The sequence below is a fragment of the Microchirus variegatus genome, assembly GCF_963457635.1.
Source record: "Microchirus variegatus genome assembly, chromosome: 10".
Taxonomy (NCBI): Eukaryota; Metazoa; Chordata; class Actinopteri; order Pleuronectiformes; family Soleidae; genus Microchirus; species Microchirus variegatus.
The window spans coordinates 29259459-29274176 of NC_139811.1; the positions used below are offsets into that span (position 1 = coordinate 29259459).

The 14718-nt window shown below is 45.8% G+C and overlaps 1 protein-coding gene across 1 annotated transcript in view; it reads left to right on the forward strand.

Moving 5' to 3' along the window:
* LOC310933245 (junction plakoglobin-like) overlaps positions 1-14718 on the forward strand; it is a gene marked incomplete at both ends in the record, with an annotated part of 426266 nt that overhangs the window by 559 nt on the left and 410989 nt on the right. Inside the window, 2 exons of the mRNA XM_083896680.1 lie at positions 12249-12546; positions 12624-12862. Of these exons, the coding sequence (XP_083752806.1) occupies positions 12249-12546; positions 12624-12862 (537 nt within the window). The remainder of the gene's footprint in view (positions 1-12248; positions 12547-12623; positions 12863-14718) is intronic.

The following is a 14718-nucleotide window of genomic DNA, read 5'->3' on the forward strand; positions in this document are numbered from 1 at the left end:
GATGTTGAGTCTTGGGCAGATGGCAAAGGAGAAACATGAAATGACTAGCATTCCAAAAGACTGGAAAAATTACTTTGTACTCACTAGTGTAGACAAAACAATCTGGCAATGAGAGTCAATGAGTTGCAGGTGTAGTGAACAGGGGCCCAGGTGAGGGAAGACATGCCCATAATGAGTTGACACACTCTACATTCATGGCTTCGTATAGTTTGTTGTTGTTTTGTTGCTTCTGCTCCGTGTTTCTCTCTCTCCCTGTCACCTGCAGGAGGCGTGGTTGACCTAGTTCCTGTATGACGCCAGAGATGAGTTCCACCTGCGCAGCTCCTGCCCAGCTGCTCCTGATCAGTGATCACGCGGACTTATAAGGCGGAGCTTCGCACATCTCTGGTGTCAGTTCCATGTTTTCGCTCGCTTGATAAACGTCTTACGTACTTCGCTACTAGAATTCCTGACATTACTCGTACCTACCTCATTTCCGTGTCCAGGTCACCACGTCTCCTGTCGAGAGAGGATCATGGAGTTCCTGCGGATTCCACCCACCTCCGGAATCGCTTCCTCCTGTTCCTCTCCACTCCCATCGTCATCTCCACTCCAGCGTCACTTCGCCGCTCCTCTTCGATCTTCGTGGCTTCCCGACTCCGCTCATCACGAGTGAGTCCGTTCCCTGGAGGAACAATTACGAACTGTGTCGCCACGGAAGAGTCACTGATGTCGCTGTTGTCGCTGCTGTCGCTGCTATCGCTGCTATCGCTGCTATCGCTGGAACTTCTCTCTGTTTCTGTCTCTGTCGCTGTCACGTTAGCTTCCATAGCGGGTGTGTGTTTCGTATTATATATATATATATCTATATATATTTATATCTATATATATATATCTATACTTGTTTATTAGTGGTGATTGTATATATATATATATATATATATTTATTATTATAATAAACTTGTTTTATTATACCTGCCTGTGTCCTGCTCTGCATTCGGGTCCTCATCTAGTTCTTGGCTTTCCCTTTAAAGGGAAAAGCGTAACAGTTGGAACTGACCAATATGGACCCGGCAGACAGGGATTTAATCCATCAGGCCCTAGCTTCTCATGGCGAAGCTATTCGCAGACACAAGATCTTATTAAGGGAATTTGCGTCTGAGCTCCGCGAGTTAACCGCTAGCATCCAGGGGGTCGTACCTATGTTCCCCGGGTCCTATGTTCCCCGTTTTTCCCAAAAAAGGTCCACTTTGTATGTGACAGGGGAACATAGGACGCTTTTTTTGAAAAAGGGTAGGGTTAGGATTAGGGTTAGAGAAAGGGTCCTATGTTACCCGGTCACATACAAAGCGGGGAACATAGGACCCGGGGAACATAGGACCTGGGGAACATAGGTACGGTCCCGCATCCAGCCGCTGTTAGCATCAGTTGCTCCCATGTCACCACCAGTTCCTTCACCTCCTGTTTCGGCCACGTTAGCTCCCATGCTAACTTCCCGTGAGTTTGTTCTGACCCCCGAACGATTTTCGGGGGAACTGAACAAATGCGCAAGCTTCTTGTTTCAATGCTCTTTAGTCTTCGACCTTCAACTAACTACTTACCCCACCGATCATGCTAAGATAGCCTTTGTAGTTAATCTGTTGACCGGAAGAGCCGCTCAGTGGGCTACAGCTTTCCTCCGCCATGATCACCTTCGCTCCACTACCTACGCTACATTTTCGACTGAGCTAAACCGTGTTTTCGATCACACGTTTCACAACAGCGATGTGGCTAATCAATTGCTATCCCTAAAGCAAGGTAATTCCTCTGCCGCCGATTTTGCCGTCAGTTTCCGTATCCTAGCCTCCGAAACTGGGTGGAATGATGCGGCGTTACGAGCCATATTTATACGGGGTTTAAATGACGAATTAAAGGACGAGTTAGCAACTCGTGATTTAGCACCTCACCTCGAACTATTAATGGAGCTAGCCATTCGCCTCGACTGTAGGATACGAGAGAGACAACGCAGTAAGCGACGAGAGCCTCCCGTTCGCGCCCCCTTACCCACTCGTTTTCCTGTCTTTTCTTCCACCTCAACCCCCTCGACTAGCAGTACTAACTGTCCAGAACCCATGCAGCTGGGCCGCACTCGCTTGTCACCCACGGAGAGACGACGGCGACTACAGTCAGGAGCATGCATCTACTGTGGACAACCTGGTCACGTCGTCGCAGCCTGTCCCCAGCGCCCAAAAGCCTAAGCTCACCAGCACTCCTGCATGTGCATCTCCTGTCCTGCACCCACTCGTCTTTCCCTGAAGGCCCAACTCCGGTGGGGCCAAGACAATTTTGCCACCACATGTTTAGTGGACTCTGGGGCCGACGAAAGCTTCATCGACTCTTACCTTGCCTAGCAGGTTGGCATCCCGACGACACCTCTAACCCAGCCTAAGACTATATCTGACCTCAACGGTAACCGGCTGGCAGAGGTTACTCACCGTACCATTCCCCTCACGCTGATCCTGTCTGGTAACCACGTCGAGGAGATTCAATTTTTCTTCATACCTGCTTCCTCTGCGTCGGTGGTCCTGGGGCTCCCGTGGTTGTCGTTACACAACCCATCATTTGACTGGTCCTCTGGTCGCCTCTCCAGCTGGAGCACACACTGTCATTCCCGCTGCCTCAGGTCTGCTCAACCACCTACACCGAGACCTGCTGAGACACCACCTGATCCTCCTGACCTCTCCTACCTGTGTAACTGAGGCTTACCATGATCTGGCGGAAGCGTTTTCCAAGGACCGGCCCTCTCCTTACCACCTCATCGCCCTTACGACTACTGTATTGACCTCCTTCCTGGGGCTACTCTTCCATCTCGGAGACTGTATAACCTCTCTCGCACGGAGCATCAACGCATGGAGGACTATATTAATCAGTCCCTATCCGCAGGTCTCATTCGTCCCTCCTCTTCACCTGTAGGGGCTGGTTTCTTCTTTGTGGAGAAGAAGGATGGATCCCTTCGTCCCTGCATTGACTATTGAGGGTTAAATGACATTACAATCAAGAACCGTTACACTCTTCCTCTCATGGACGCCGCCTTCAGTCCCCTCAGCAAAGCCAAGGTTTTCTCCAAACTCGACCTACGGAACGCCTACCACTTGGTTCGCATCAAGGAGGGAGACGAGTGGAAGACGGTGTTCAACACACCCATTGGACACATTGAATACTTCACATTGAATTCGGCCTCACCAATGCTCCCACGGTGTTCCAACACCGTGGTCGAGGTCGACGCATCCGACACCGGCGTGGGGGCGGTCCTCTCCCAGCGCAGCCATGACGACCAGAAGCTCAATCCCTGCGCCATCTTCAGTTGTCGCTTATCCCCTGCGGAGAAGAACTATGACGTGGGCAACAAGGAGCTTTTGGCGGTCGTCTTGGCACTCCAGGAATGGCGTCATTGGCTGGAGGGGACCGCCCAACCGCTTATAGTCTGGACCGACCACAAGAACCTGGCTTACCTACAGAACGCCCGACGGTGGAACTCTCGACAGGCCTGGTGGGCCTTGTTCTTGGGGCGCTTCAAGTTTTCCCTGGCGTTTCGCCCGGGTACCCGGAACGTCAAGCCTGATGCACTCTCCCGGCTCTACTTTCCAGATCCCCCGGAGTTGGAACCTGATCCCATCCTGCCTTCTTCCTGTTTCCTCGGCGCTGCTACTTGGCCAGTGGAGGCTAGAGTTCGTGAGGCCCAACTCACCGAACCTGATCCCAGAGGAGGACCACCAGACCGTCTGTTCGTGCCTGAGACCACGCGTTCGGAGGTTCTTCAGTGGGGTCACTCCTCCAAACTGGTCTGCCACCCTGGAACTGCACGCACCCTCCAGTTCCTCAAGCAACGGTTCTGGTGGCCCACCATGTCCCAGGATGTCACAACATTCGTCTCGGCATGCCCCACCTGCTCCAGAGGTAAAACTTCCAACCGCCCTCCTGCCGGACTCTTACATCCCCTTCCCATTCCCCATCGCCCCTGGTCACACATTGCCGTAGACTTTGTCACTGGACTACCCCCTTCCAACAATAACACTACCGTTCTGACAGTCATCGACCGCTTTTCCAAGGCGGTACATTATATCCCTCTCCCCACCCTTCCTTCTACCATGGAAACAGCCGAGACACAGCCGAGTTTTCCGTATTAAACCTGTGGTGGAATCTGAGCTGGCTGATATTTGCAATTTAAAGAGTTGGATTACATTTAGCAGAGGCTTTTGTCCAAAGCGACCTACTGTACAAGGGAATTGAGTACAACCTGCTCGGGGTGGAGCTGAACTTATGATGCACTGCTACTTTATCAAAACATAGTTTTAACAATGTTTAAAAATAGATTTGTCACGACTCCCCACCACAGTCCCTTTTATGCATTGACCTGGAGTCAAAGAAAAAAGTAACGGATTACAGTAACGATATTACTTTTTTGGGTAACGAAGAAAAGTAACGCATTACACTAGTAATATCGGTAACTACACTACTTTACTTGACTATAGTAACGCGCTTTTCTGCGTTACCCATGCCGTGTTTGCCTTTGTGTAAAGTTCTGATCCGTGTGTTTAAGTGATGTGTGTGCATGCTAGGGATGAGAATCTTCATAATCGAAGTGATGCGATGCGCATCTCGATACACTGCCAACAATTCGATACATTAACGATTCATGAAATTACCAGCGATACGATTCTCCCACCTATGCATGCGTGTTGCTTGTGTGTGTGCTTGCCTGGGCACTGTTGTCATGGAGATCGATTTGAGTGACGTAGCTGCTGGTCCAAAGGAGGGAAATGGAGATGGATATGGAGACGCCGGAGAACAGGCTTATTGCCAGCAGGGCGTCCTGAGGACGTACTGAAAATAGTAAGAAATTAGATGCCCTACTTTTAGGCAGGACGTCCTAACACAAAGATTGAGACTACGGAGTGAAAACAATGAAAAGTGCGCTCTTGAGAATCTGTCAACACGTTTTACCAAGATCTACTCGGATCCCCTGTAATTCATCACAACTGTACTCGATCCTCGTCATAAAGATCTGCACAGAAATGATCCAGTCTGCATTGGATCATATGGTTTCACATGCTAATTTGTATACATTATAAAATAAACACTATGTGGGCAGCCTAAGTGATGTTTGTCCATTATCTACACGGTAAATTAACAAACGGGAAAGTAAAGTAATGAGTAGTGAAGTTTCTTTTCAAATCCAGTAACTAGTAAACTAATCTCATTACAATTTACAGAAAAAACTGGTAACGTTACTTTTTTTGAGTAACTACCCCTACACTGGATATGACTGCGTCAACCACATGCATTTGTGTAGGCTATCCCAGAAGTCTTTGCAAGTCAGTGACACTGTTTACTCTTTAAGTGGTTATTGACAAAGTTTTTTGTGCATTATTTCATTTTTAATTTTTTCATATTACAGTAGATTGACCTCTGTGTTCAATCTATCAAAATGATGGACAGCCTCTGCCAAACCTCTGCCAAAAAGTGCTGAAAATTATCAATGCTGTGCAGCACTCGTGAATGTGTGCGTGAGTGTGTGCTCCTGTGCTTTGGAGCGTAGCTTTGGAGGGGGCTTGGGGCTTTGAAATCAGAATGTAGCCTCCTCTCTGTTTTTGCAGGATCTCCAATTTTACATTTAAAATACATTGTTTGTCATGTTTGTCTCATCACACACCAGCATCATTTACATTTTTCTCCAGTATTACATGATAAAAAATATATATAGCCATCACCATGATCCTATCCGGCAACCACGTAGAAGACATCCAACTCTTCCTTATTCCGGCATCTTCTGCGTCAGTGGTTCTGGGTCTCCCGTGGCTGGCTCAACATAACCCCACCTTCAATTGGTCCTCTGGCCAACTCGCTAGCTTGAGCGTCCACTGCCACTCCTGCTGCCTCAAGTCTGCTCGACCGTCGCGCTCCAAGCTCCCTGTCGCTCCCCCTGAAACTCCTTATCTCTCTGGCGTTCCAAGGGACTATCACGACCTGGTGGAGGTTTTTTCCAAGGACCGTGCCCTCTCCTTACCACCTCATCGCCCTTATGACTGTTCTATTGACCTCCTGCCTGGCGCTACTCTCCCTTCCAGGAGATTATATAACCTCTCCCAAGATGAGCGTCAGAGCATGGAGGATTATATTACAGTCTCTGGCGGCTGGACTCATTCGCCCCTCGTCTTCTCCAGTTGGGGCATGGTTTTTCTTTGTAGAGAAGAGAGACGGTTCCCTACGCCCCTGTATTGATTATAGGGGTCTTAATGACATTACGGTTAAAAACCGCTACGCTCTACCCCTCCTGGACGCTGCCTTCAACCCCCTCAGCAAGGCTCGAATATTTTCTAAACTCGACCTTACAGAAAAAAGGAGGGGGACGAATGGAAAACAGCGTTCAACACTCCTTTGGGTCACTACGAGTACCTGGTGATGCCCTTCTGCCTCACCAATGCACCAGCAGTGTTCCAGTATCCTGCACCCTCTTCCCATCCCTCACCGCCCCTGGTCGCATATTGCAGTGGACTTCGTCACCGGACTTCCTCCCTCCAACGGCAACTCTACCGTCCTGACTGTTGTGGATCGATTCTCCAAGTCCGTCCACTACATCCCTCTACCCGGACTTCCCTCAGCCATGGAGACGGCCGAACTCCTGGTCCAGCAGGTATTCCGCATCCATGGATTCCCAGCAGACATCGTATTGGACCGTGGACCTCAATTCTCATCACAAGTCTGGAAGGCATTCTGCACGGCTCTGGGGGCGTCCGCCAGTCTATCATCCCGCTATCACCCGCAATCCAACGGCCAAACCGAGAGGGCTAACCAGAGCATGGAAGTGGCCCTCCGATGCGTGGCCGCTCACCACCCGGAGGATTGGAGCTCCCTCCTCTCCTGGATAGAGTACGCCCACAACTCCCTCACCTCCGCTTCAACTGGCATATCCCCATTCATGGCGTCCCTGGGCTACCAACCCCCTCTCTTCGACTTCCAGGAGAGAGAGGTAGCAGTGCCATCAGTCCAGGCCAATATGGAGCGCTGCCAGGCCGTATGGGAACAGGTTCGGGACTCCCTCCTGAAGGCTTCCCAACGGTCACAGGGACAAGCCAATCGTCATCGAACCCCGGCACCCGATTATGCACCAGGTCAGAAAGTTTGGCTGTCCACAAAGGACCTCCCTCTTCAGGTGGAATCCCGTAAACTGGCTCCCAGGTTCATCGGCCCATTTCCCATCGACAGGATCATTAACGCCACCTCCGTCCGTCTGAAGCTTCCTCAATCTCTCAAGATTCACCCCACATTCCACGTCTCCCTCCTCAAACCTGTGGTTGAGTCGGACCTCGTCCCTCCCTCTGATCCCCCTCCTCCGCCCAGGATAATCGAGGGTGGAGAAGCTTTCACTGTCAACCGCATTCTGAACATTCGTCGTCGAGGTCGTGGAGTCCAATACCTGGTGGACTGGGAGGGATACGGTCCAGAAGAGACGTCCTGGGTTCCACGTCGCTTCATCCTGGACCAGACCCTGATCCTGGACTTCCACCACGATCACCCTGAGGCGCCCGTTGAGGGGGAGGTAGTGTCACGATTCACACTCCACATTCCACACATTTTCTGTTATCATTATCATTGCTGCTGCTCCGCTGTTTCTCTCTCTCTCACCCTGCAGGAGGCGTGGTTGACCTACTTCTCACATGACGTCAGAGATCACTTCCACCTGCGCAGTTCCAGCCCAGCTGCTCCTGATCAGTGATCAACCAGGCTTATAAGGCGGTGCTTCGCGGATCTCTGGTGTCAGTTCCTCGTTTTCGCTCAGCTGGTTGCCACGTCTCCTGCACCTGGGGAAAGAACACAGAGCCTCCAGCGGATCTCAACTTCCTCCGAGATCGCTTCCTCCTGTCGTTCTTCTGCTCCGCCATCTTCTCCACGCCAGCGCCACAGCTGTCCTCCTCCTCGACTTCCGTGGGCTCTCACACCGCCAACACGAGTGAGTCCGTTCCGTGGGAACTCTGTCACGAACTCTGTTGCCACGAGGAGTTGCTGTGGATCTGGTCCAGTTGTATTCCGTTCTCGTTTTTGTTTGTGCGCACCACCTTACCTGCTAAGTCTGTTAACCTGGTAGGGAATAAAACTCGTTTTTTATATACTTACCTTGTCCTGTGTCTGCATCCGGGTCCTCCTCTTTAAAGGTCTTGATTCCCGTTAAAGGGAATCATAACAAAGACACCTGTAAAATAACACCTGAACAGGCCTAACGTTAACTTTCCAAACGTCCCTGATGAATTTAAGGTGAAGTAACATTAACACACGTCGACTCAGCTATTTATTGATTATTAAACAATGTTGCTATCGTCCGCAAGCTAACACTCTGCTCCAACAACGGTAACTACGATGCATTAAACTATTAATTTCATGCACTTCATCACATTGACATTACTGTACCTCTATCTTTTTCCCGTTTTTCTTCTTTCCTTCTTTTCCTTCCTTGGGCTCTGGATGGCTTCAGTCTTTTGGACAAATTCCGATACAGTGTCATTAATCATTTTCTTCGTCTCAGAGTTACGGTCCGGTCAGATTCAGGCAGCTGGCCTCTTGACCCGCCCTCCTCACAGAGGGCAGGCAGGTACAGAGCAACGAACCAGGCACCCAGAAAAAAGGCTTCTGCATTATTTAATAGTCTCCGCTATGACGTTATGTTGCTGGGGGCTTATTTATGGTCCGAAATAGTAGTATTAATGGCACTGGCAAAAAAAAAAAAAAAGAAGTATATATAAAAATATATATATATATTTTTTTTTTTTCTCTTCCCCCGTTTTCGGCGCCCCCGCGCGGATGACAGCGCCTCTAGCATTTGCCTATGCCCAGGGCCCGCTCTGTGCACCTTTCCAGTCATCTCACGCAAAGCTGAATGAAACCATTTGTTAAAGCCACAATAAAAATGTCAACCTCAGTAAAAGTCCAAGTGACTGTGAGCGCACCAAGACTATAATGGTGCTCATCTGTGTTGTTCTCTGTACCGGAAGTCGATGTCTGAACCTTTTGTTAATGCAAAGTGCGAAGTCCTGAATCACAGATGTTCCTTGCACAGTGTGTCTTTTGTTTGAGAGAATCCTTAATTTACTAAAGGATGTTTAGGAAACTTGCTCAAGTAGAGCACTCACATTCAAACTGTAGCACGAGAACCTCTTTTCACCATCTGTCTGAAGTACTCATTTATCTCTGCCTCTCAAAAGCCCAGACTTTCTGGTCAGTTGGCCTGTGCTTTTCAGATGAGTCAACCTCTTTAAAGTGTGTGCCCCTTTGATAGAGGATTTAAAATCACATGTAAACACCATGGTGCCATGGTAACAATGCGTTGTTTCTGTTGTATGTCAGTCTCAGCTGGGTTATTGAAAGTCAGTGTGATCTAGACTTGAACCTGTGAAAGAAATTTCATTGGAGTCATCGGTGTTGGTTAAATCGTGTCTTTACTTCATGCATGAAGGAGAGAATCTGTCACCAAAGCTGGTCTAAATGTTCTCTGACTTTGCTTCAGAGAGCTCAAACATATATACAGTCACATCAAAGCAAGTTACAAGACAACACACTTTCTTTATGACCCACACATGTCATCCTGTGCACCTCATGCCGACCCCTGCTTTACGATCCCATCATTTGTTCACAGCTTGACTTTTGGTTAATTGTTATCTTTAACAACATACAGAAAACCTTACACTAAAAACTCCCTCACGGGAACAGGAAAACAATTTATTTCCCACAAACCCCATCCATGAATAAAACTAAGACAGGTGTTTGAGACTCTTCGGGAAGTGTCCTCTGTGAGAGAGAATGACTCTGCCCTTAGTCATGACACACCAAAAGAAAACGAACAGAAAAGTCGTAAAAATGGCATTTTTATTAAAATCATAACAAAAAGTTATGTGACACTGGAGAAGAATGTAACTTAGACGGAAAATAGGTTTGTACTCAGAATTTCACCTTGAGCTATTTCATAGTTAATCTTTAATAGTTGAGCAAGGGTTAGTACCAGTCACAAACAATCAATAGTAAATAAATAAGACCTGAATTATTTTGGGCATTGTCTTTTCCAATTTAACCTCTTCTTCCCTGACCCTCTTTTTGGAGTCCCTGCTCGAAAATGACATGCCCAAACCAAATAGAGTAAATCTCTGCAGTTACAAGCTCTATGTGGATTATCTTGGTATCAAAATGAAGATATAACACTTGTGAGATTCCACCAGTAAGTTTCACTGTAGATGCCACTGTGTCAGATTAAATGCACACAGAACACCATAAATGAAGGATATTTTTCTCTCGCCTAAACAAATTTTAAAGCAAATATCACCTTTAAAATATGCAATAGGAGCTTAAAACATGAAGGTCATGTAACAACATGTGGACGTGAGCTGTGCAAAGTCTGATGCTGCTGAAATTAAGCAGAGTAAAATGATTTGAGTAAAGAGATGTGTATGAGTTCTCTCGTTTGGCACAGTTTGGCACCACCTTTTTTTATAATGAGATCATTATGCTGCTGCCACAGTGGCAAGTACAATCTATCAAGAAAGAAAGAGATTTGAACTATTTTGCTGTATTAGATGTTGAATTATCCAAGAATCATTTGTGGTCAGCCATGGCAAAACAGGTCACAAGTCTACAGAGGGACATTTTGAGTTAAGCTTTCCAACAATGTCCAACACATACAAATCAGATATTATTTGAAGAAGATATGGCCATTTGAATGTAGGCACTCCTCAAACTGCTTTAGGGAGAATTTTAGCCTCAAAGATTTACACCTACTGAGAGCTGAGAGACATAATCATCACATTTACATAGAACAACCCCCTCCTGGTCTAAGCTGTCAGTGAAACCACACCCTGCTCTGCATGAGCACAGATAATATTGTTGTGAGCGACACTGCTACACAAAACATTACATATACAATACATGAAAAAACTGGACATAATATCCTCTTAAGATTTGAAATGAAATAACCTAAAAAATTAATGGGGGGGGGGGGGGGGGGTGGTAGTTTATTCTGTTATCATTTGTGTAGTCATACAGTGGTATGCAAAACCCTGTAAATCTTCATGATTTTCCTTTATAAATCATTGGTTGTTTGAAAAAGACATTTCAGTTAAATATATCGTATAGGAGACAAACACAGTGATAATTGAGACGTGAAGTCATTTAGCATCACAATTAATACTTCATACACAAAGCTGTCATTCACACATGATTCAAACACATCAGCATGTTTGTGCTAGAGCTAGTGAAACAATAACAAGAAAAAACGTCCCTGTATGTGACTGAACACTAACTACTAACTAATTACGTATATGAAAACTCACCCATAAGAATATAGAGCGGTGCTGGCGTTACATCATCATCTCAGACAACTACTGTGTGTGTCCTGCTCTCTTTCAGCCGCGGAATAATCATCTGTTTGTTGTTTTGTGATGATGAAGTTTGCTAACACGTTAGCATAATGATCGCTAGCTTAAAATGCTAACAGTCCACTCACCAGCAGTCTCTGTGCTTTCTCTGTCTTTGTGAAGATGTTCAGCCACAGTTCAGATATTGTCCTGTTCTCCTTGCCTTCCTTTGTCAAACAAAGCTTTGATGACGACTGCTTTGATGACAATCACGCTTTAATTTTGCACTGCACACACACACACATATAACTGCTGGAACGTTCCAGACACTCTCCCCCCTCCCCCTCCCTCTCTCTCTGTGCGTGCATATTAATTAGCCATGTTTATTCTCCGTGATGTCAGCTGATTGGCTGAAAAAGCAACAAAAGCTCTGGAATGTGAGATCGCCACACCCAAACTAGGAATGATCAACAGCGATAAAACAACCTTAATTCAAACACAAAGTTTATGGTTTTAAGACCCACAATACTGTGATTTGAAGCATGTAGTGGCTTCTTCAAAACTTCAACTTGTGTAATTAAAAAAAAAAAAAAGGAAATCCCTAATTATAAAAAAAAAAAAAAAGTTTTCCTGTTTTTTCTCATTTTGCGCTCGGCCGACTTGTTCCCGCTTGGTCCGTGGCGGGTCACATATAGGAGACACTGTTATAAATGAGAATTGAAATAAAGTTTATATGATTTACATCTACATTATATGATGCATATTTGTTGTTGGATTCATCCCAACACACACTATTGCACAGACTGTGACCCTGGTTTCATCACTCTGATTTGTTTTTATTTCCAGCCATCCCATTATTTTTTACACCAATGCACTGATGTAATAATAAGATATGCACACTGTTACTCAATCTGTATGTCTCCAATTTCCTCCTACAGATTTAGAAGCTCAGTATTCTCTAACACGCGCTCAACGTGTCAGGGCTCCAATGTTTCCAGAGACCCTGGTGGAGGGAGAGGTTGCCATGCCCATCCAACCTGATCCATCTCAACAGAGCAATGTACAGCGACTGGCTGAGCCGTCCCAGCTGCTGAAGACAGCGATCATCCACCTGATAAATTACCAGGACGATGCTGAGCTGGCAACTCGAGCTGTGCCAGAGCTCACCAAACTGTTGGCAGACGAAGATCCGGTACACTCTTTTTTGTTGTCACTTTTATTACAGGCCCATGTGTTTTTGCTCATAACATTGTGGTGTTACATATTTAGGTTGTGGTGAACAAGGCGGCCATGATTGTCAATCAGCTGACCCGAAAGGAAGCAAGCCGACGGGTGCTGGTCCAGTCTCAGACTGTGGTGGGCGCAGTGGTGCGAGCCATGACAACAGCAACTGACAAAGAGACGGCGCGTTGCGCAGCCAGTGTTCTCCACAGCCTGTCACACCAGAGGGAAGGACTACTGGCCATATTTAAGTCTGGAGGGATACCAGCACTGGTTCACATGCTGAGGTAGACATGTGTGAGTGAGTGAGTGAGTGAAGAGGTAGACACATCTACAGTAAATGACTTGAGTCATTTACTGTATCACAACAGTTAATGCTAAGTTTTGTGTCATTATATTGCAGTTAATATGTCCGTGATCTCCGGGTCAGACATGCAGTATATTCAAAGGGGAAGTTTTTAGTTTCTTGAGGAGAGGCTGAAATTCACAACAGAGAAATGCTCCTCTGCTCACACCTTCCCTTACCAGAGCGCAACGATGGCCTCTGTTGATCAAATGTCCTTGTCATCTGTGACCGTATCAACAGATAAGGAATGTATGTTGTTATTTTATAGATCATAGAGGTGTATGATAGTGAAAATTCTTATAATTTTTTTCATACTGTGTTAGCATTTGATCGCAAACCGTGGCTAGCTGTTTTTGGTCGCTAACTGCAGGCTAGTTGTTGTCTACAGTCGTAGAAAGAGAAGCAAAAGAGAGAGGGGGAGAACACATCTTCCTAAACAGCAGAGAAGAGAAGCTTGTCACACACTGACGACAAGTAACAGGTTTGTACTGATAATATTTTTTTAACTGTCTGTTCAGTAACAACAACAGAAATACAATAATTATTTATACAACATTAGTATCTTTGTATGTCACTGTAAATGAGAGTGTAATCTCCAACATCAGTTTATTTCTTTCTCATTACTTATTTATTATACCCAGCTATGGAAAAAGAGCAGGAACAAGTAGGCTGAGGGGCATTTTGAGTTATTTACATATTCCACAAGTGTGATTTCTAAGCTTTCCATCGATGTCTAACACATGGCAATCTAAAAATATTTGAAGAAGATGTGGCCATTTAATGCAGGCACTCCTCAAACTGCTTTTAGGGAGAATTTTACCATAACATGCAGTCCACTGTCATTTTATCTACCAAACATCATTCAAACAAACACATTATCTTCTATTTTCTGTGTTCTATGTTCATAAACTTGTGTTTAAGATGACTCTGGAGGAGCACAGAGATCTAACAACTCTCTCTAAAGCTGCTGGAGAGAAAACCAGGTCAAGTTTTTGATGCCCTGATAATGCATCAGTACAGAGATGACAACTCACTAGGCCTGGCAAACTCAATTCTTTTTAAGGATTCGGGTTATTCTGAGTCACTCACTCAACTGATCCGGGTTATGCGAGTCACTTGAGTCACTTGAGTCACTTGAGTCAGTATTGATAAATCGCCAAGAAAACTCAGTCCTAGCCCCATTGTCTCTGACCACTAACATAGTAGAAAGTGCGGACTCACTATTTCAGATCTGGTATTTTTGAATCTGCGATGAAATGATGATGGACCCAAACTTTGGCTACCAGTGTAGTAACAAGCATTTATTTTAAAGTGGCACACATGAAAAAAGAAACACAACATTTAGGGTCTGGGTACTAAAGTATAATCCGTATTTTGGACAATACCAACAAACGAGAACACGGAAACAGCGCCGCTTTTTCCTTATTTCGTATTCATCCAAAAAATGAAAAAAACGGAAACAACGCCCCTTTTTTCGTATTTAACCCAAAAATGAAAAAACAAAACAAAATAACGGCCCAAATTAGTTTTTTGCTAATTCCTTTTTTATTTTTCGTTTCTTAATTCTCGAGACGGCGGTGGACAGACTGGAAGCGTAAGTGAAGTGTAAAAACTTCAAAATAAAAGCGTGCTAATTTATTTTCATACAGATTATATACCATTCTCTTTATACACTGTAATGCCTGTTAAGGTTAGCCTATGCTACCTCACCCCAATTCTTTGGATCAACTCACAACGGTTCAATGATGAGACTTAAACTATGAAGAACAGTTAAACAATAAGCTTTATTCTATCTGT